The sequence below is a fragment of the Pleurodeles waltl genome, chromosome 4_1 (assembly GCF_031143425.1).
Source record: "Pleurodeles waltl isolate 20211129_DDA chromosome 4_1, aPleWal1.hap1.20221129, whole genome shotgun sequence".
Classification (NCBI taxonomy): Eukaryota; Metazoa; Chordata; class Amphibia; order Caudata; family Salamandridae; genus Pleurodeles; species Pleurodeles waltl.
This window is the reverse complement of record NC_090442.1, coordinates 586,489,477-586,509,592: the sequence shown is the minus strand read 5'-3', so window position 1 is coordinate 586,509,592 and position 20,116 is coordinate 586,489,477. Positions and strand designations below refer to the sequence as shown.

The following is a 20,116-nucleotide window of genomic DNA, read 5'->3' as shown; positions in this document are numbered from 1 at the left end:
TATCATAGGGCTGCCAATTGGAAAGGCACTGGTGGGGTCATAATTACGGAAGCATCACCTCTTTTAGTTATGAAGAGTAGGTTCTTTTCTCTTACCCTTCTAATCCATGTAGAATAGATTAGCTTTACACATCGCTAGGTCCTTTTAATCCCGTTGCGATTGTTGTGATGTAGGTTGACATGAAGAAATACGCAGACAACGCCAGTAGATCAAAAGAGGGTTTATTGTAAGTTGAATGATTACATAAATGACCCCACCATGCACAGATATAGTTAGATACTCAACTCTGGTCTGCCTGGCTCAATCTCCCCTCAGTGAACCCTCGTAATCCTGACATTCCATATCGTTATCGGATAATTTGACTAGCAGGATACGACACTCTGATTCAGAATGACCGTTCATATAATGAAAATGTTCGACTTCCCTGTCCTGTTGGGATATCATTTGTGTAAACATTTAAATCAGTTGGAGAAGAGGAATGATACTAGCTTTTATCCAGGGTGTATCAGGAGAGTCTGAGGATGGGAACTGAGCTTCTAAGCTTCTAACTACAAACTATGACAGTGAAAGCTTACCTGAGCTTTTCGTTGCATCCATGCATGTTTCAAAGGAATTGCCAATGAAAGTCTCTAGGTTCTATAGCTCAGAGAATACATAGGACTGACCTTTGTAGCTGATTTAAAATTTGGATGAGCCAGTGAAAAAATGCTGATTTTTTCTGTCGGATAAGGGTTTCCTGAATGCCAAAAAAAAACCTTTTCTGAGGGCAGTATTCCTGGCAAAGTCTTGGGTGATGGAGATTCTGAAGCCTTGCCATGAGAACAACTTGACTTTCGTCATATGTGCTAGGATGAGTTCATTATGTTGATGGTGAAGTGGTTTAAAGGTTAGCGCACATGGAGATGTGGCATTTTTTAGTTTGAAGGTAGGTATACAGAGTACTTGTTTGCAAAATCTTTAATGAAAGTGATACTGATCTTTGATGGGATCCAAGATTTGAGAAAAGCTATCTCTGAGGGAGCTTCGCCCTCACAACCTTCAGGTAGGCCACAGATTCTAAGATTGCTGTGTCTTTTGCGATCTTCCAGCACATTAATTTCACATTTGGGGGAGGCTATTACAGTGTCTGTATTTAGGTAGATGTTTGGAATGATCAGTGATGCATTCCTCAACCAAATCAATTCTACCTTCGGCGTTGGTCATTCTGAGATTAAGCTTTTTAAGGTCCTTCCTCAGCCCAGAAACCTCAACTTGTAACAGGTCCATATTTGTTGTTGTGCTCTGAGCAGTGTTCTGTATATCATTTGGTTTCTTTAGGATAGCTATGAGTGTTGTGGAGTTGTCTTGGTTTTCTTTTATGGGGAGTCTGTAATCAGAGGTTCCTGATTTGATCTTTTAAAGCTACCCTTCCCCTCTTTACCATCTTTGTACTTATGGTATTTTGATTACTCCCTGATTAGCAGTACCATGGAAGGACACTAAAAGATGAGGCTTAGGAGCAACTACAGTCCTTGCACTGGGAACGGGAGAATTATGGTTGGTTAGGACAGTTAATTGGAAGACAGGATGTGTGATGGTAGTAGGGAGCGGGGAGATGCCGTGGGGTATTACCCTGGTGATCTGTAGTGTAAATTATTCAGGGTTTGGGATTAAACCACCTATTGAACCACTATCAATAGCAAGTATGGCAGCAACTATAACATATAACAACTATAGCATAGCAGCATAGCTGGGCAACGAGACCAGTGAGTGGAGAATAGAGGTTCCAAATGCCCACACCAACCAGAGCTGCTGAGTGGCAGTTTTGAGAGTGGCCCTAGCTACAAGGTCAATGGGGGCCACTGTGGTGGATCACAGTTAGTGATAGTGGAAAAGCGCACACTGTAGCTGATAAGGAGCGCCCAGAAAGTGGAATGAGGTGCTCAAATAACAGGGGAATATTAATTGTCCTCATGAGGAGGCCTCCCTTAGGGTATATTACTATCAGCGGCCACTTGAGAAATATAAATTGATGATACGGAATTGTGATGCAAATGCTGATTGCAGCAGTACAGTCAGATATCAAGACAAAACAGGAGACGACATGTAGAAGCTGGTCAATAGCTAGATGTCACTGTTCTTTCAGACATAAGGCAGCACAGCAGAAATGGCATGGTTGGAGCCACAGGGAGACGCTGTAGGCATACCACAGTGTGGGTGAGATGTCATCATATAGATTGCCATGAGGGGGAGGTGGATACCCATGGGAGATAACTACAGAGTGGGGGTAGGGAGTACCTAGCGGTGATGGTTTGCTTCCACTCCCAGAGGTTGGAACATCCCCCTGCACCCCCTATGGAGTCAAATAGACATCATAGTAATCAGCCCAATGGGGTGAAAATAACCCACTGGAGGCTGTCAAACATGCACGCAATGCAGAGGGCTAACAGGAACTCGATAAGTAGCCGCCATCTTGAGTAGGTACCAAGCCACACACCCTCTGACACAGCACTTTTAATGGTGCCGGAATGCTTTTTTCTATCTGATATCAGGACGCAGGGTTGGTGCCTCTACAGGGCTCCGCACAGTCAATTCTGGAGGTGGGATGAGGCCATTGCAGAGTTCGATGATTCCACTTAGTGTGCAGGAGTAGTAGCTGGGAAAAAGTTTCTGGATACAGTTTGGCACCTTGGAAAAGCCAAAAGGTGAATAATCTGCAGTTAGAGTGTCCACCACAAAGAGCGTCACCAAATGTAAATAACTTCATGTCTTCGTTTAATCTGCTGCAGTGGGCAAACCATGGAGAGGTTTTGAAGGATGAATAATGAAACTGGCATTCGTGGGCAATAGGGCCAGCAGTTATCCAATATGGCGAATTAATCCGCCTTCTGCTATACTAAATGCTACTGGTCACATTTATATTTTCTAAATTATTTTCATTCTGTCGAAGCATTTGGAAGTGTGAATACAAATCCAGTTAATTAGGATTCCTTAAATGTATAACCTGTTTAAAGTTGCGACAAACGTAGGGGACAGATGATACTCCATGTCTTCCACTCTTCTTCACGGGCCTTAGAAGTGTTCTGCTGGTTATGTCCTTCCCTAAGTTCTCCCATATCCTGCTGAGGCGCGTTGTGTGTGTACTTGTTGGGAGGACGTGGGGCACACGTAGCTGAATGGGCCTGCTAATAGGGCGCACTTAGTTAAATTGGTGTCCTAGTGGTCGAAAGGAAATGGGACTGATGTTTTGTTTTAATGTTGTTCTATTCTTGACGCGCAATAAGTTGGTAGTTTTGTCTTTCTTACATAGAGCTCTACAGAGACGTTACAACAGCATTTACTGCTTCATTTTCCTGTCATGGTTATGTACAGCAAGCATATCAATATAAGTATGTGTGCCAATTATCTTTTAACTTGCCTTTGATGTCTACCGCAGTGGATCACGCATTTGCATTTTCTCTCTGGCACGCCATCTTTCTATTTTGTAGGTAACCCAGTTAACTGAAAAACTTTTGAACCAATCGGAGAGTTCCAAACAGATCCAAGAGAATTTACATGACAAACTGCAGGAGCAAAAGGCGTTGCTTACAGCTTCTCAAGACCAGGTCCATTCGTTAGAAACCAGTGTTAGTGAACTAAAAGGCCAGATAACTGAAAGCAAAGATAAACTGGCCCATCTAGATACACAGGTGAGCATCCACGCCTTGACTATCTTCATTTGGGAAAAGGTAATAAACTATGGCTATCGCCTTTTTTTCAGATATCTGATGCGACTTTTCCTTTACTCGGTATCAGTTTAATTGTTCCTTCCAGGGAACAGGGAACGACCGAGTACGCAAATGAAGATTTCAAACTTTGGTTCATACGGCCGATTTCATGAATGTTTTTGGCCATCCAAGTTCAACTGGGGTGCACAAAAACCTCTTCTGCTGTCGCACTTGGAAAATGTCAATAACTTCATCACGATCTGGCGCAGCATTTCCGCCCACGATGGGACTTTTGAAGGACTTTCCCCATTGGGAAGATTGAAAACACTCACAAAGTTGTAACTTTGTGGGTATTTTCATACCTTTCACATGACGCGCACTTCATTTACACACGCAGGGTTACTTCCAAAAAAGGGTTGAGGAAGTGGTGTAAATTTGGTGGTAATATTTTTCTTGGAGAGAAAAAAACAATTTAATATGCTAATGCACGTTTCCACCACACCTATTTTTGCAGATTGTGTGTATGAATGAGGATAGTGCAGCAGATCATGTATGGAAAACTATAATTTTTCATAGGTTTTCATGAGAAATTAATGAGTGAATAAGGATGTTTGCAGGGCGCAGTTAATCTCGAACAGTGTCTCTTGGCGCCAGTATTCTGTTTGTCCTAAAAGGTTTTTTTGTGAGTGCTTTAAAATCTGCTCACCTGGAAGAAAGCTATTATGAGTATATTTTAAAACCGTTTTAGAGAACGAGCAGTTATGCAATGCTGTAGGTTAAAGCCTTTATCCAACACGGCCAGTTCATGTTTATACCGGACGTTCACGTCTTTGCCTCCCTCAGATAGACGTGCACTCACCCACTTCCTTCATCTCCTTTCTCTCACACCATACCCAGATGAGTTCCGCCTTGGAAGATACAGCAGTTGTAGACGTCTTAGGCCATCATCCTATGCTAACATTAATGAGGCATGTTGAATACCTATACTACTCCATCTGTAGTATGACCAAATAGGGTGATGATATTTTGTAGAGTGGAATGCTGAGCACACCAACATTCAAAAAATGTAGAACCATATTAACACCATCCATCCCACTCTCAAATTAAAGTGTAAAAAATTGAACATCACTCAATCCCCTTTTTTGGACGTGCTGCTTAGCAATGATAAGTAGAAACATATTTTTACAGTACCCTGACAGGTACTCGGCTGTATTTAAATCAAACCCATGATAGCCACACTATATCATACATATCATGACCTACTGTCAAACTTTCCGACTTAGATTCTAATACTGAATTGATTACCTACTTTTGTGCTTGTTCTTTTACAGTCTTGTTATAACTGAGTCGGTTAATTACATATTGTAGGCATTAAGTATCTTTTTAACAAAAACGTACTGTTTCTAATGATTATTTCAGCTTAAAGCCAAGACCGAGCTGCTCTTGTCAGCTGAGGCTGTGAAAGCTGCACAGCGAGCAGATCTACAGAATCATTTGGACACTGCCCAGAATGCACTGCAGGATAAACAGCAGGTAAAGTGAGAAAATCAAGGCGGCATTTTACAGTTATTTGCTTCTAGGAAGGTGACAGAATGTTAGTCTCAGATCCGCTATCGCTTAGGAGAAAAACAGATTGCAGATAGATCAAAAACAGTGATCTTTCATAGCTTTCATGTGACACGCACAAAACACCACTTTTTTGGATAGGCTTTCCAAACCATTGCCTTAGTTATTTACAGGGATTGGTGTGTAAAATAATAAGTGTCAGGGTCCAAAGTTTTACTTAGCGGCTTGCGACTGGCACTACAGGCCGGTGAGCCAAATAGCAAAGCCGCTTATTATGCATTGCAGCACATTACCCTATTGCCCACCACCAGACACGCCATACTCTTTATCTCACGCTTATATGTGCTTGTCACCCCTGTTTTTTCCCTGTGTCACTGTTTATCCATCTTTCTCTCCCTCCTTCTTTCGCCCTTTTGTGTTTTTCCCACTCTTGCTCTGGGCCAATGTCCCATGAAGAAAAATAAGTGACGGTCCCCAAAAGAGAGTGCCATTGAGGCCCACCTCCAACCAATGACTTTAACTAAGCACTGGTTATTTATATATTCCTAACTGACAAGACACTAAGGGTAGCGCACAGTGAGGTGACCTGGACAGACACAAGGGTATGCTAGAACAAGAGTGAAGCAAAATCTGATCTTTCCAGACCAAAATATAAGTGCATGCACTGCCTGTCTCAACTTGTGTGGTCTGCATATTCGCCTCTTCCCTCACCAAATATGTGAGCATTTTACAAATGCTGCCCTCCCGTGATAACTGACAGAGGCCATTTTATAGTTTAAAGAATAGCGTAATTAATTAAAGGGGATGTTTGGTGAGATTGGCCTAAATTGACAGACACAATCCATTTTTCTTGTATTTTAACACCTGATACCACATTGTCTTGAGGGCGGTGGCATGCAGTGTGTTCGCTTATGCCTGGGGTCATGGTGTATCAAAGCTAATAAAGTCATGCAACATATTTTATTAGGAGGGAGCAGACAGCATATCACAAATTGCCTAAGACTCGAAGTGACAGTGAGAACTGCTGTTTTGTACATTAGGGAACCAAATTACATTAATGGAAAATATCATGTGAATCCTTCTGTTTGACTGCATTTAGTCCACAGATGTTCTCTTATTGTAGATAAGTACCCTCTTTCTTGGCATGGTTACCCCCATTTTCTGCCTGTTGTCAGTGTGTTTGACTGAGTTCACTGGTATCCTGCTAACCAGGACCCCAGTGATTATGCTCTCTCCCTTCTAACTTGGTAACTTGTACAATTTTCACCCCACATTTGGCATACTGGTGCCCCCATGTAAGCCCCGAGTATATGGTACCCAGGGCATTGAGGTACCAGGGGATCCCCATGGGCTGCAGCATGTATTATGCTACCCATGGGGAGTCCATGCAAACTGTTCTGCAGGCCTGCCATTGCAGCCTGCATGAAAGGTTGGTTGCACCCTTTTTCATCATAGGTCACTGTAAATCAACCCTATGTCAGGCCCTCCTAACCCAGAGGGCAGGGTGCAAGTACCTGTGTGTGAGGGCAACCCTGCACTAGCAGAGGTACCCCCACGAACTCCTGCGCTGTTTTCACGGACTTTGTGAGTGCGTGGGCGCTATTTTACGCGTGTACTGGACGTAGGTCACTACTTATGTCCAGCTACAAAATGGTAACTCTGAACCTAGGCTTGTTTGGTATCAAACATGTCAGAATCATACCCCAATACTGTTTCCAGTATTGAAGTATGATACCATGCACTCTAGGGGCTCCTTAGAGGACCCCCAGCATTGTTCCTACCAGCCTTCTAGGTTTTTCCAGGCAGCCCAAGCTGCTGCTATCCCTCAGACAGGGTTCTGCCCTCCTGCTGCTTGAACAGATCACGCACAGGAAGGAAGAACAAATGATTTCCTTTGGGAGAGCGGGCTAACACCCTCTCCCTTTGGAAATAGGTGTTACTTGGTTTGGGAGGGGTAGCCTCCACAAGCCACTAGTATGCTTTGACGGGCCCATTTGGTGCCCTCCGTGCATAAATCATTCTACACCGGTTCAGGGACCTCTAGTCCCTGCACTGGTAAGAAACTGGACCATGGAAAGTGACCACTCCCCTGTCTATTACCACCCCACGGGTGGTGCCCAGAGCTCCTCCAGTGGGTCCCTGGTTCTGCCATCTTGAATACAAGGTTGGCAGGGACCTCTGGCAGCATCTGAGTGGCCAGGCAGGTGACGTCAGAGCCCCCTCCTAATAGGAGGTCACACGGCTAGGTGACCAATCTCCCTTTCAGGGCTATTTAGGGTTTCTCTCTTGGGTGTGTCCTCAGATTTGGCTTGCAAGATTCCACCCAGACTCCTCTGCAACCTTACTTCGACTTCTAGCCACTGGAACTGCAACTGGACCCTCCAGGAACTAATAATCTGCATCCATGAAGAAGACTCTTCTTGCAGCATTGTTTCCACTGCTCCTTCCAGCTTCTTCAACATTTCCCTGGCTGTGCATCCTCCGGCGGCAAGTCCTTAGTCTGCACAAGAAGGAAGAAGGAATCTCCCTTGGAGTGAAGAAGTCACTCCCCTGCATTGACAGGCACCTACTGCAACAATGACTGGCTGCATGGATCCTGCATCACGGGTGGTGGTCCAGAGTAGTCCTCTTGGTCCTCTCTGCCAGCTGTCCAACTTTGGTGGAGGTAAGTCCTTGCCTTCCCAGGCAGGACAATAGCCCTGTGCACCACATCTCTTGCAGCTGCCAAGGCTTGTTTGCATCTCCTCCAAGGGAGCTTCAGGCTATGGGTAGCTCCAGCCCCCAGCACTCCTTCCTGCGTGGTTCTCCCGCGGCGTGGGACCCTTCTCCAGTTGTACTGTGTGGGCTCTTTTGCGATTCCTGTGTCCCAATCCTGTGGGACTCCTGTGTGTGCTGTGTCTGCTCCTGTGGACTCTGTGACGTGAGGGTCCTTTCTGACTCCCCCTCCTGGGTTGAGTCCTCCTGGGCATTGCTGGTCCTCCTCAACTCCTCTTTCCGCCAACCGCAACATTTGCCTTTGCCAAGGCTTGTTGGTAGAATTCCTGCACCAACACCCAACTGCAATTCTTCTTCCAGTATGGGACGTCATCTGCATCCCTCAGGAACTCTTCACCAACTCCAGGGCTCCAGTGCTGACCATCTTCACATCACCATCGACCAGTTCCTCCACAGACTGGTGAGAAGTAGCTCCTGCTCCTCTTGAACTCTTTTGTGACTTCTGGATTTAGTCCCCTACTTCCACAGGTCTTCCTCTTCAGGACTCCACCACTGGTTTCTTGCAGTCTTGTCTGGGTTTTGCATTTTTTTCTTTTCCTTCCTTTTGGGTTATTTGGGGAAAATCTAGTAATTTACTACTTTCCTCTTAGTCACTAGGGGGCACTGTGGTACATAACATTGGGGTTTCCTAGTACCCCCAGATACCCTCTACACATTCCAATTACCTAGGAGGGGTCTTGTGTTCGTATTCCATTTTTTTTGTATATGGTTTGGGCTCCTCTAGAGTCACTATTGTCTAATTTCATTTGCACTGTTTTCTATCACTTTCTACGCCTATTTCTTGTAACTAGTGTATATATTTAGTGTGTTAATTACCTCCTATTAGAGGGTTGCCGCTCTAGTACTTTTTGGCATTGTGTCACTAAAATAAAGTACCTTTATTTTTGTAACACTGAGTGTTGTCTTTTGTGTAAGTGCTGTGTGACTACAGTTGTATTGCATGGACTTTGCATGTCTCCTAGATAAGCTTTGGCTGCTCATTCACAGCTACCTCTAGAGAGCCTGGCTTCTAGACACTGCCCACACTATAATAATAGGGGATACCTGGACCTGGTGTAAGTACCTTAGATACCCACCACACACTAGGCCAGCTTCCTACAATTATCAGATAGTAAAACGAAAATTTCTTGCAACATCTTTTTTACAGCAGTTTTTCTTTTATTTGTTTTTTGCATAAACCTTGGAGAAACATGTCTTTTTAAGATGCATAGTCTCTGCAAACCCTTGCCCAATATCCCTAAGTTTCAGTCATATACAACTTCACGTTATTTGTTTCTTTATGTTGTGGTGGGGTTAAGACAATATTAATCTAATCTAGACTGAAAGGCCTTATTGTTCATCGATTTGTCTTTCAGTTGCACTGTAACTGCTTAGATGTCTCTCTTGATAGGAACTTAACAAAGTCAATGCCCAGCTGGAGCAGATTACGGCAAAGTTGCATGGCACGTTGGAGCACTGTTCTCAGGTGGAAGGTAGTCTGAAGGAGCACAAAGAAAAATGTCTCACCATGGAACAAAAGACTGAAGCACTGGAGGCGCAGATTAAGGTTAATATAAATAATTTTAAACTAATTATTTTACCTATAATATGTATATGAAAGGTGGTATTGTAATTAGAACACAGTTCTGGTGATACAGATTTATATTTTGCAGTTTCCTTTATAAATGAACTAGTCCATTTATTTAGAAAATATCAAATTAAGCATGCATCCATCTATTCTAATGATTGTCTTAACTGATAATATCCCCAAAGCACCAATCTGAAACTAGAAAATGTTCAATGTTCTCAAAGGGCAGACAGAACGGAATATACATATTGTTACATCTGTTCATTTTGCCATTGCCCCAGGCCACTTGATCTAAAGATCCACAGCGCATTTTCTTATTATTTTCCACTTGGTATTTAACTAATTTTGAATTCTGCATCGCCATTTTTCTACCAAAATATAACTTTTGAGCCATGGGATTCGTGCAAAGCACAAATGTTTGGTCCTGAACAACGATGGCCAGTTTTTGTGGAACATGTGGCTTCCACCATAACTTGCGAGCATCTCATTTTTATTATCTGATGCATTGAAAGGCTGTTTCAAAAAATATGTGAAACAGCAATTCTGGCTTCTCACTGTTTGGACAGAGGGTCCGATATTACACCAGTACTTTTGGATTGATTAGTAAATGTCCCCTTCCTAGTGCAGATGACGCTGATGCTCAAAACCCCTAGAGGATAGAAGCAGAAGAGGTTTTTGTCTGGGTGTCTTACTTATTCTGTAAGTACTCGCCTGGTTTTGAAATAGACATTGTTAGCTTAATTGCTGTCTTCGAGAGTTGTGGCTCTGAACTGATTCGGCCCAGTGAGGTGTTAAGGTGGGCCCCGCTTGTGACAGGGGCCTGGGAGGGTCTTTTTGTGCTCCCTGTGTGCATTTCCGCAGCAAACCAGCCTCTTACCCCTCCTCTCTAAACTCCTATGTGGCTTATTGGCACCAAGTACTTTCTCTGGGTCCTGTGATCAGACGTCTGAGCTGCAGGCCATGGCTGATGGATACCAGCAGCAGCAGGCAGGGGCAATACTTAAGTCATGAGCCTTTCTGGGCTGTGTGTGATCTACCTAGGGTCTGAAAGCGTAGGTGCACCATACTCCACCCCAGCTTGTATCAGCGGGAACAAGGAGTTTTGTTTGCTGCCGAGAGGTAAGAGGTGGTCTTGGGCCACAGACAAAACAGTCAAGGCTCCTTCCTCCTAAAGGAACAACTAGTTAGAGGGGTAGAATCCTCCTGCAGCTTCCTTTCTTCTTCTGGAATCGCAGAGTGGAGTGAAAGAGAAACCCCACCAAGTCCCATGTGGCATTTGTGATATTGAGGGACTGACACTCTAATTGGATACTGGTAAAGCCCTAGAGACTGTTACACCATAATCAGGCAGCAATAAATCATCGTCCGTGCAAGTTTGGTTTGATAATTTGGTCCGAGCTGTTTGATATTAAGATCAGTGGATTGTTTCATGGTTTGGTACTTGTCTTTTTTATTATCCTGCTCATGATTTTATATATTTACTTGCAACTTCATTTGATAAATGTAACTAGTACCCAGATATTGTTCCCCTTCTTCACTCTTACCTCAAATCTTTTCCCTGTTGATTTTCTGTGCTCATCCACCTGCGATTGTACAGTTTTGGAAACACGCTGTTATCAGGAGAAATCTGTTATTTTCAGATGTTTTGCTGTATTTCATTATTGGGATCCCATTGTTGTAATTCTGTTACCACACTTAATTTTTTCACGGATCAGTTTGATCCACCTCAGCCACTTTCCTTGGTTAATGTAGTCCGTCTTGACTTGTATCTTCCAACTATACCGTTTAATTCTGAATGTAACTGTGTTCTTGAGGCTTAACGTTGAATTAGTCAACCTTGCAGTGCTTCCACTTTTGTACTTCATATTTATAAATGAGTAGTCATTCCAAGAGTTCACCATGAAATGGGTGAATTTTATTCTGGCTCATCTCTGACTTAGCTTGATTAGTTTTCTAGAATCATTCTATCTCACTTTGAGGTCTCTGTAACCTTGTGCTAAAGAGAATTGAAAATTAGGTGTGGTGGAGTTTTTACAGGATTATTCCTGTGTATTGCTGTCAATTTTCTCAGACACTGAAGTAGGGAAGTGGATGTGACAATTTCCTGCCATGGTTCCTTAGAACAAAGGAGACGTGCAGCAGCTACATTGCAACAGATACATTGTAATGTGGGAATGTGATAAGCTCTGAAATAAATAATGTAAGCAGATGTCTGGGTTTGATTGCATACTTAGAGATGAATGCAGCAATTATTAAGGGGAATATAGACTAGTTAACTATGGCTTAGATGGAAAGACCATAATTTGCCGATGCCATCTTTTGGAAAGTCAGTTGCTTAGATCGTTTTACCACATTCTTTTTCCTCAGTAATTAGGAGTTTGCTATCAGCTGAATATCTTATCTTTATAGTTCCACACATTTTGATGATGATGTTGATGATGCAAGTTATTTAAACCTTTTTCTTCTTCACTGATTCTCTGCATTTCTTATGTCCTGTACCAGTTTCACAATGTTGGGAGTTGTTTGTATTCTGCTTTATTAATATGTGGGTTGGTGCTGATTCTGATGATGTCCCTTTACCGCTAAATGATTTCTGCCTGGTGGTTGTTGCATGAATATGTTGTGCATCTATTAGTGACTCTCGCTGTTATATGCTTGCTAAGTCAGACACTCATTTTTCAGATTCCTTGGGTGCACTTGAGATCCCCGTGGCCCAACAGACATTTAGGTATCTGGGTATACAGATATTTCGCGCCCATGCTGACTTACTAGAGGGCAATTTAGATAAGGCGATAAAGTCCCTGAGAGCACAGATTAAATTCTGGACCTGTTTGCCCCTCTAAGTGGCCGGGTGCTTGGTGCTTGGCACTGGTCAAGATGATGATGCGCCTCAGATTACTGTATTACTTCATAAACCTTCCTATCTGATTACCGCAGTCGAACTTCAGAACACTGAGTACCCTCTTAACAGAACTAATATGGGCCACAGGACACCGCCGCATTAGCCTCCAAAAACTACAACTACCTACGGAGGAGGGGTGGATGGGCACCCCCAATTTCCATACATAATGCTTCGCAGCACAACTGCAATGGCTGGCTCACTGGCTGGCGGGTATCCATCTATAGGAGATAAACTGCACACAGGCACACTGAATGGCGGAGAATTACCATCGCTGTTGCTACCGTAGAAACCTGCAAAGCAGCTGCCTCTGTTATTGTATACCACGCTGTGGTATTGTTGCATGGCACTCCTACTAACCAAACCCACAATACCATATGCTCCTAATATCCCTCGTAGCGGCGTTCCCATCTCATCTGGCGTTCTTTCCGCATCCCGGCTAAGGCATTGGGAGAAGAACGGAGTTTTCACCGTGGGGGATCTTTTTGCGGAGGGTCACCTTATATCCCTTTGTGAGTTCATAGCCCAGACCCAGCTACCGGGTACTCTATTTCTAATGCACACCTATATATTTCAGTTTGATGGCATCTGTCGCTGTAGATACGCATGTTCTGCAATAGCTCGCCATCTGGTGTTGGGCCGGAGTGTTACAAGTTGTTTTTCTTCGAAGAAGTCTTTCGAGTCACGGGACCGAGTGACTCCTCCTTTTGTCTCCATTGCGCATGGGCGTCGACTCCATCTTCGATTGTTTTTTTTCCGCCATCGGGTTCGGACGTGTTCCTGTCGCTCCGAGTTTCGGAACGGAAAATTAGCTAATTTCGGAAGATTTTCGTCGGTATTGTTGCGTTCGGGATCGGCGTACTTAGATTCCACACCGCATCGAAGATCGAAGAGCTCCGGTGCCCTTCAGGGTAGTTTTTCGATCCCCCGTCGGGGCCTGGTCGGCCCGACCGCGTGCTGAAGAACGCCGATGGAACGAACCCCGTTCCGTTTCTGCCCCAAATGCCACAATAAATACCCCTACACAGACCAACACTTGGTCTGCAACCTGTGCCTGTCACCTGAGCACAGCGAAGACACCTGCGAGACCTGTCGTGCGTTCCGGTCCCGAAAAACACTCCGAGACCGTCGAGCCAGAAGACTTCAGATGGCGTCCGCACCGACAGCCCAACAGGAGTTCGAGGAACAGGAAGAGGAAGGTACCTTCTCGATCCAAGACTCAGACTCCGAAGGATTCGACGATACACAAACCGTGAGTAAGACGTCGAAAACCACACAGAGAAACATTTACAAGGCCCAGGGGACGCCACTGCCATCCGGCCATGGCTCCACCCATAAATTCGGTGACCGACCGTCGGCACCGAAAAAGGCCCAAACAGTGCCGAGGTCGTCCGACTCCGGTCGAGACACCGGCACGCAGCCTTCTCGGGACCGAGAAAGTGCTGGAGACAAGCCTCGACACCGAGATGCCGGTGTGGACACGGCTCGACGCCGAGACAGCGGCACCGAAGCAGATCGACGCCGAGAGGTTTCGGCCCCGAAAAAGAAAAAAGTCACCTCGGAGCCGAAAAAACACGCAGACAGGGTTTCGATGACGAAACAAACTGCAAGCGACCCAGCTTCAGGCTCTTATACAGAAGAGCACTCGCTAACCTCCCAAATGCAAAAGCATAGGTTTGAGGAAGAGCTACAAGCAACTGCTGTGGACCATACGCAAAAGAGTATCTTCATACAGCAGGGGACAGGAAAAATAAGCACCCTTCCCCCTATTAGGAGAAAGAGAAGGTTGGAGTTCCAGACTGAACAGACACCACAACCAAAAGTGGTGAAAAGAGTTACCCCACCACCCTCTCCTCCGCCCGTGATTAACGTCTCACCAGCACAAACTCCATCACTCTCCCCAGCTCACACCACCATGAGCCAGGGTGACCAAGATCAGGACACATGGGACCTATACGACGCCCCAGTGTCAGATAATAGTCCGGAGGCATACCCTACGAAGCCATCTCCACCAGAAGACAGCACCGCGTATTCTCAAGTGGTGGCTAGAGCAGCACAATTTCACAACGTAAGCCTCCACTCAGAACAGGTCGAGGATGATTTTTTATTCAACACACTCTCCTCCACCCACAGCTCATACCAAAGCCTGCCTATGCTCCCTGGTATGCTCCGGCACGCAAAAGACATCTTTAAGGAGCCGGTCAAAAGTAGGGCAATCACACCAAGGGTGGAAAAAAAGTATAAGGCGCCTCCTACAGACCCGGTTTTCATCACTACACAGCTGCCACCAGACTCTGTCGTTGTAGGAGCAGCTAGGAAAAGGGCCAACTCTCACACATCTGGAGATGCACCACCCCCAGATAAAGAAAGCCGCAAGTTCGATGCAGCTGGTAAAAGAGTCGCAGCACAAGCTGCAAACCAGTGGCGCATCGCGAACTCCCAGGCACTACTTGCGCGCTATGACAGAGCCCACTGGGACGAGATGCAACATCTCATTGAACATCTGCCCAAGGACTTACAAAATAGGGCAAAACAAGTGGTTGAGGAGGGACAGACCATTTCCAACAACCAGATCCGCTCCTCCATGGACGCTGCAGATACAGCTGCACGGACAATTAATACATCTGTAACTATCAGAAGGCATGCATGGCTCCGAACGTCTGGATTTAAACCAGAGATTCAACAAGCAGTTCTCAATATGCCTTTTAATGAAAAAGAACTGTTCGGTCCAGAAGTGGACACAGCGATTGAGAAACTCAAAAAAGATACGGACACTGCCAAAGCCATGGGCGCACTCTACTCCCCGCAGAGCAGAGGGAATTACAGCACATTCCGTAAACCGCCCTTTCGAGGGGGGTTTCGGGGTCAGAGCACACAAGCCAGCACCTCACAAGCAACACCGTCCAGTTACCAGGGACAGTATAGAGGAGGTTTTCGGGGACAATATAGAGGAGGGCAATTCCCTAGAAATAGAGGAAGATTTCAGAGCCCCAAAACCCCTACTACTAAACAGTGACTCACATGTCACTCACCCCCTCCACACAACACCAGTGGGGGGAAGAATAGGTCATTATTACAAAGCATGGGAGGAAATCACTACAGACACTTGGGTTCTAGCAATTATCCAACATGGTTATTGCATAGAATTTCTACAATTCCCTCCAAACATACCACCAAAAGCACAAAATTTAACAACACACCATTCCAATCTCCTGGAGATAGAAGTGCAGGCACTATTGCAAAAGAATGCAATCGAATTAGTGCCAAACACACAAATAAACACAGGAGTTTACTCACTGTACTTTCTGATACCAAAGAAGGACAAAACGCTGAGACCAATCCTAGACCTCAGAGTAGTGAACACTTTCATCAAATCAGACCACTTCCACATGGTCACACTACAAGAAGTATTGCCATTGCTAAAACTACACAACTACATGGCAACTTTAGACCTCAAGGACGCTTATTTCCATATACCAATACACCCATTGCACAGGAAATACCTAAGGTTTGTATTCAAAGGAATACATTACCAATTCAAGGTACTGCCTTTCGGATTAACAACCGCACCAAGAGTCTTTACCAAATGTCTAGCGGTAGTCGCTGCACACATAAGAAGGCAGCAAATACATGTGTTCCCATATTTGGACGACTGGCTAATCAAGGCCCATTCGTTCATAGAGTGCTCAAATCACACAAATCAGATCATACAAACCCTCTTCAAACTCGGGTTCACCGTCAACTTTACAAAATCCAACATTCTGCCGCGCAAGGTACAACAATACCTAGGAGCCATAATAGACACATCAAAGGGAGTAGCCACTCCAAGTCCACAAAGAATTATAAATTTCAACACCATCATACAACGCATGTATCCAACACAAAAGATACAAGCAAAGATGGTATTACAACTCCTAGGCATGATGTCTTCATGCATAGCCATTGTCCCAAACGCAAGACTGCACATGAGGCCCTTACAACAATGCCTAGCATCACAGTGGTCTCAAGCACAGGGTCACCTTCTAGATCTGGTGTTAATAGACCGCCAAACTTACCTCTCGCTTCTGTGGTGGAACAACATAAATTTAAACAAGGGGCGGCCTTTCCAAGACCCAGTGCCACAATACGTAATAACAACAGATGCTTCCATGACAGGGTGGGGAGCACACCTCGATCAACACAGCATACAAGGACAATGGAACGTACATCAAACAAAACTGCATATCAATCACCTAGAACTTCTAGCAGTTTTTCAAGCACTAAAAGCTTTCCAACCAATAATAGTTCACAAATACATTCTCGTCAAAACAGACAACATGACAACAATGTATTATCTAAACAAGCAGGGGGGGACGCACTCCACGCAGTTAAGCCTGCTAGCACAAAAGATTTGGCGTTGGGCAATTCACAACCAAATTCGCCTAATAGCACAATTTATACCAGGGATCCAAAATCAACTCGCAGACAATCTCTCTCGAGATCACCAACAGGTCCACGAATGGGAGATTCACCCCCAAATTCTGAACACTTATTTCAAACTTTGGGGAACACCTCAGATAGACTTGTTTGCGACAAGGGAGAACGCAAAATGCCAAAACTTCGCATCCAGATACCCACACGAACAATCCCAAGGCAATGCCCTATGGATGAACTGGTCAGGGATATTTGCTTACGCTTTTCCTCCTCTCCCTCTCCTTCCTTACCTGGTAAACAAACTCAGTCAAAGCAAACTCAAACTCATATTGATAGCACCAACTTGGGCAAGGCAACCCTGGTACACAACGCTGCTAGACCTATCAGTGGTACCCTGCATCAAATTGCCCAACAGGCCAGATCTGTTGACACAGCACAACCAAAAGATCAGACACCCAGATCCAGCATCGCTGAATCTAGCAATCTGGCTCCTGAAATCCTAGAATTCGGGCACTTACAACTTACCCAAGAATGTATGGAAGTCATAAAACAAGCCAGAAGGCCATCCACCAGGCACTGCTATGCAAGTAAATGGAAGAGGTTTGTTTGCTACTGCCATATTAATCAAATACAACCATTACACACAACTCCAGAACATGTAGTGGGTTACTTGCTTCACTTACAAAAATCTAACCTGGCTTTCTCTTCCATTAAAATACACCTTGCAGCAATATCTGCATACCTGCAGACTACCTATTCAACTTCCCTATATAAGATACCAGTCATTAAAGCATTCATGGAGGGCCTTAGGAGAATTATACCACCAAGAACACCACCTGTTCCTTCATGGAACCTAAATGTTGTCCTAACTAGACTTATGGGTCCACCTTTTGAACCCATGCACTCCTGCGACATACAGTTCCTAACCTGGAAGGTGGCATTTCTCATCGCCATTACTTCCCTAAGAAGAGTAAGCGAGATTCAGGCGTTTACAATACAGGAACCTTTTATACAACTACACAAAAACAAAGTCGTCCTAAGGACCAATCCTAAATTTTTGCCAAAGGTTATTTCACCGTTCCATCTAAATCAAACAGTGGAACTTCCAGTGTTCTTTCCACAGCCAGATACCGTAGCTGAAAGGGCACTACATACATTAGATGTCAAAAGAGCATTGATGTATTACATTGACAGAACAAAAAACATCAGAAAGACTAAACAACTATTTATTGCATTTCAAAAACCTCATGCAGGAAACCCAATATCAAAACAAGGTATAGCCAGATGGATAGTTAAATGCATCCAAATCTGCTACCTTAAAGCTAAACGACAGCTGCCCATTACACCAAGGGCACACTCAACCAGAAAGAAAGGTGCTACCATGGCCTTTCTAGGAAACATCCCAATGCAAGAAATATGTAAGGCAGCCACATGGTCTACGCCTCACACATTCACCAAGCACTACTGTGTAGACGTGTTATCCGCACAACAAGCCACAGTAGGTCAAGCCGTATTAAGAACATTATTTCACACTACTTCCACTCCTACAGGCTGATCCACCGCTTTTGGGGAAATAACTGCTTACTAGTCTATGCAGAACATGCGTATCTACAGCGACAGATGCCATCGAACTGAAAATGTCACTTACCCAGTGTACATCTGTTCGTGGCATCAGTCGCAGTAGATTCGCATGTGCCCACCCGCCTCCCCGGGAGCCTGTAGCAGTTTGGAAGTTACCTTCAATTATTTATATATGTATCATCTCAACCTTAAATAGGTGCATACTTAGTCACTCCATTGCATGGGCACTATTACTACAATTCAACTCCTACCTCACCCTCTGCGGGGAAAAACAATCGAAGATGGAGTCGACGCCCATGCGCAATGGAGACAAAAGGAGGAGTCACTCGGTCCCGTGACTCGAAAGACTTCTTCGAAGAAAAACAACTTGTAACACTCCGGCCCAACACCAGATGGCGAGCTATTGCAGAACATGCGAATCTACTGCGACTGATGCCACGAACAGATGTACACTGGGTAAGTGACATTTTCATTACATGCGCCAACAGTGGACTCCAAAGGGGAAAGAGCCTCAGACACACGTTCTAGTGCAAGCACTCTGTGACATGGGATCGGAGAGGTACTTGGTTAATTGGTTGTATAAAGCAAAGCACACACACTCTTGAACTTCATTGAGCCCACTCCTGGAAAAATGATAAACAGATCTGGCATGGTCTTTACATGACAAAGAATGGAAATTCCTTACGGAACACGCATCACATATACCATGCAATACATGATTTAAATTCCTCCGATTTGAAATCTTCAATAGAGCCTACTTGACTCCTCAAAAGGTGCACTCTCTCTTTCCATTTACAAAGTTCTCATGCCCTCGATGCCATGTGGAGGAGGAGGATCTCCTCCATATGTTGTGGGCCTGTCCGTCCTTGAGACCCTACTGGAGTAAAATCTGAGACATTCTTTGTGCTATTACTGAGTCCCCATAATGGGATTTGACAGATCAGTGCATACTAGACGTTTACCCTAGACCTAGTAAAGCTGTAGCAGTTTCTTGATATGTAGACCTGGCACTTATACTAGCTAAGAGACTAATCACAATCTGCTGGAAGTTTCTTACTCCCTCATGGGAGCTGACATGGAAGACGGATCTGCTCCGTTGGGGAGAGGCAGAGGGTGCTGCTTTACGTAGGAAGGAATATAGTGGTCTGTGGAAATGCTCCATATCAGCAGAATGGGAAATGTTTTTAGAGCACCTCCAACAACATGGGACAGATGACACCTAGAAAACTGTACCCTGTACGGAGATGACTCTGGGAGTCTGAGCCGGGACTCCCTTATCACACACTTTACAAACCTCTTCCTTCCTCAGCATTATGCCAATCTAAGACCTAAGGATTGGGGCTTGATGGTTGGGTCACCTTCCCTCCCCGCAATCAGGTACATGCACTGACGCAGAAATATACAGAGATAAAAGCAGGTTAAAGCCAGTTGGGGCCTGGGGAAGACAAGGTTGACTACTTTAGTTCCAGTCAGTGACGGGACCAGGGAGAAGCTCATATGCCTGTGAAAGGAATGCAGCTGTGCTTCAATAAGAGTATGAATAACTTAGTCTGTCCTATATTACTGATGGGTTGATCATATGCTACTGTGAATTTAATCATTAATGGGACTGTGGTTGTATTTTGGTGT

General features: G+C 44.7%; 1 protein-coding gene across 1 annotated transcript in view; it reads left to right on the top strand.

The window, feature by feature from the left end:
• EEA1 (early endosome antigen 1) overlaps positions 1-20,116 on the top strand; it is a 497,109-nt gene that overhangs the window by 191,580 nt on the left and 285,413 nt on the right. The window contains exons 15-17 of the mRNA XM_069228969.1: positions 3,468-3,668; positions 5,106-5,219; positions 9,418-9,573. Coding sequence (XP_069085070.1) covers positions 3,468-3,668; positions 5,106-5,219; positions 9,418-9,573 — 471 coding nt within the window. The remainder of the gene's footprint in view (positions 1-3,467; positions 3,669-5,105; positions 5,220-9,417; positions 9,574-20,116) is intronic.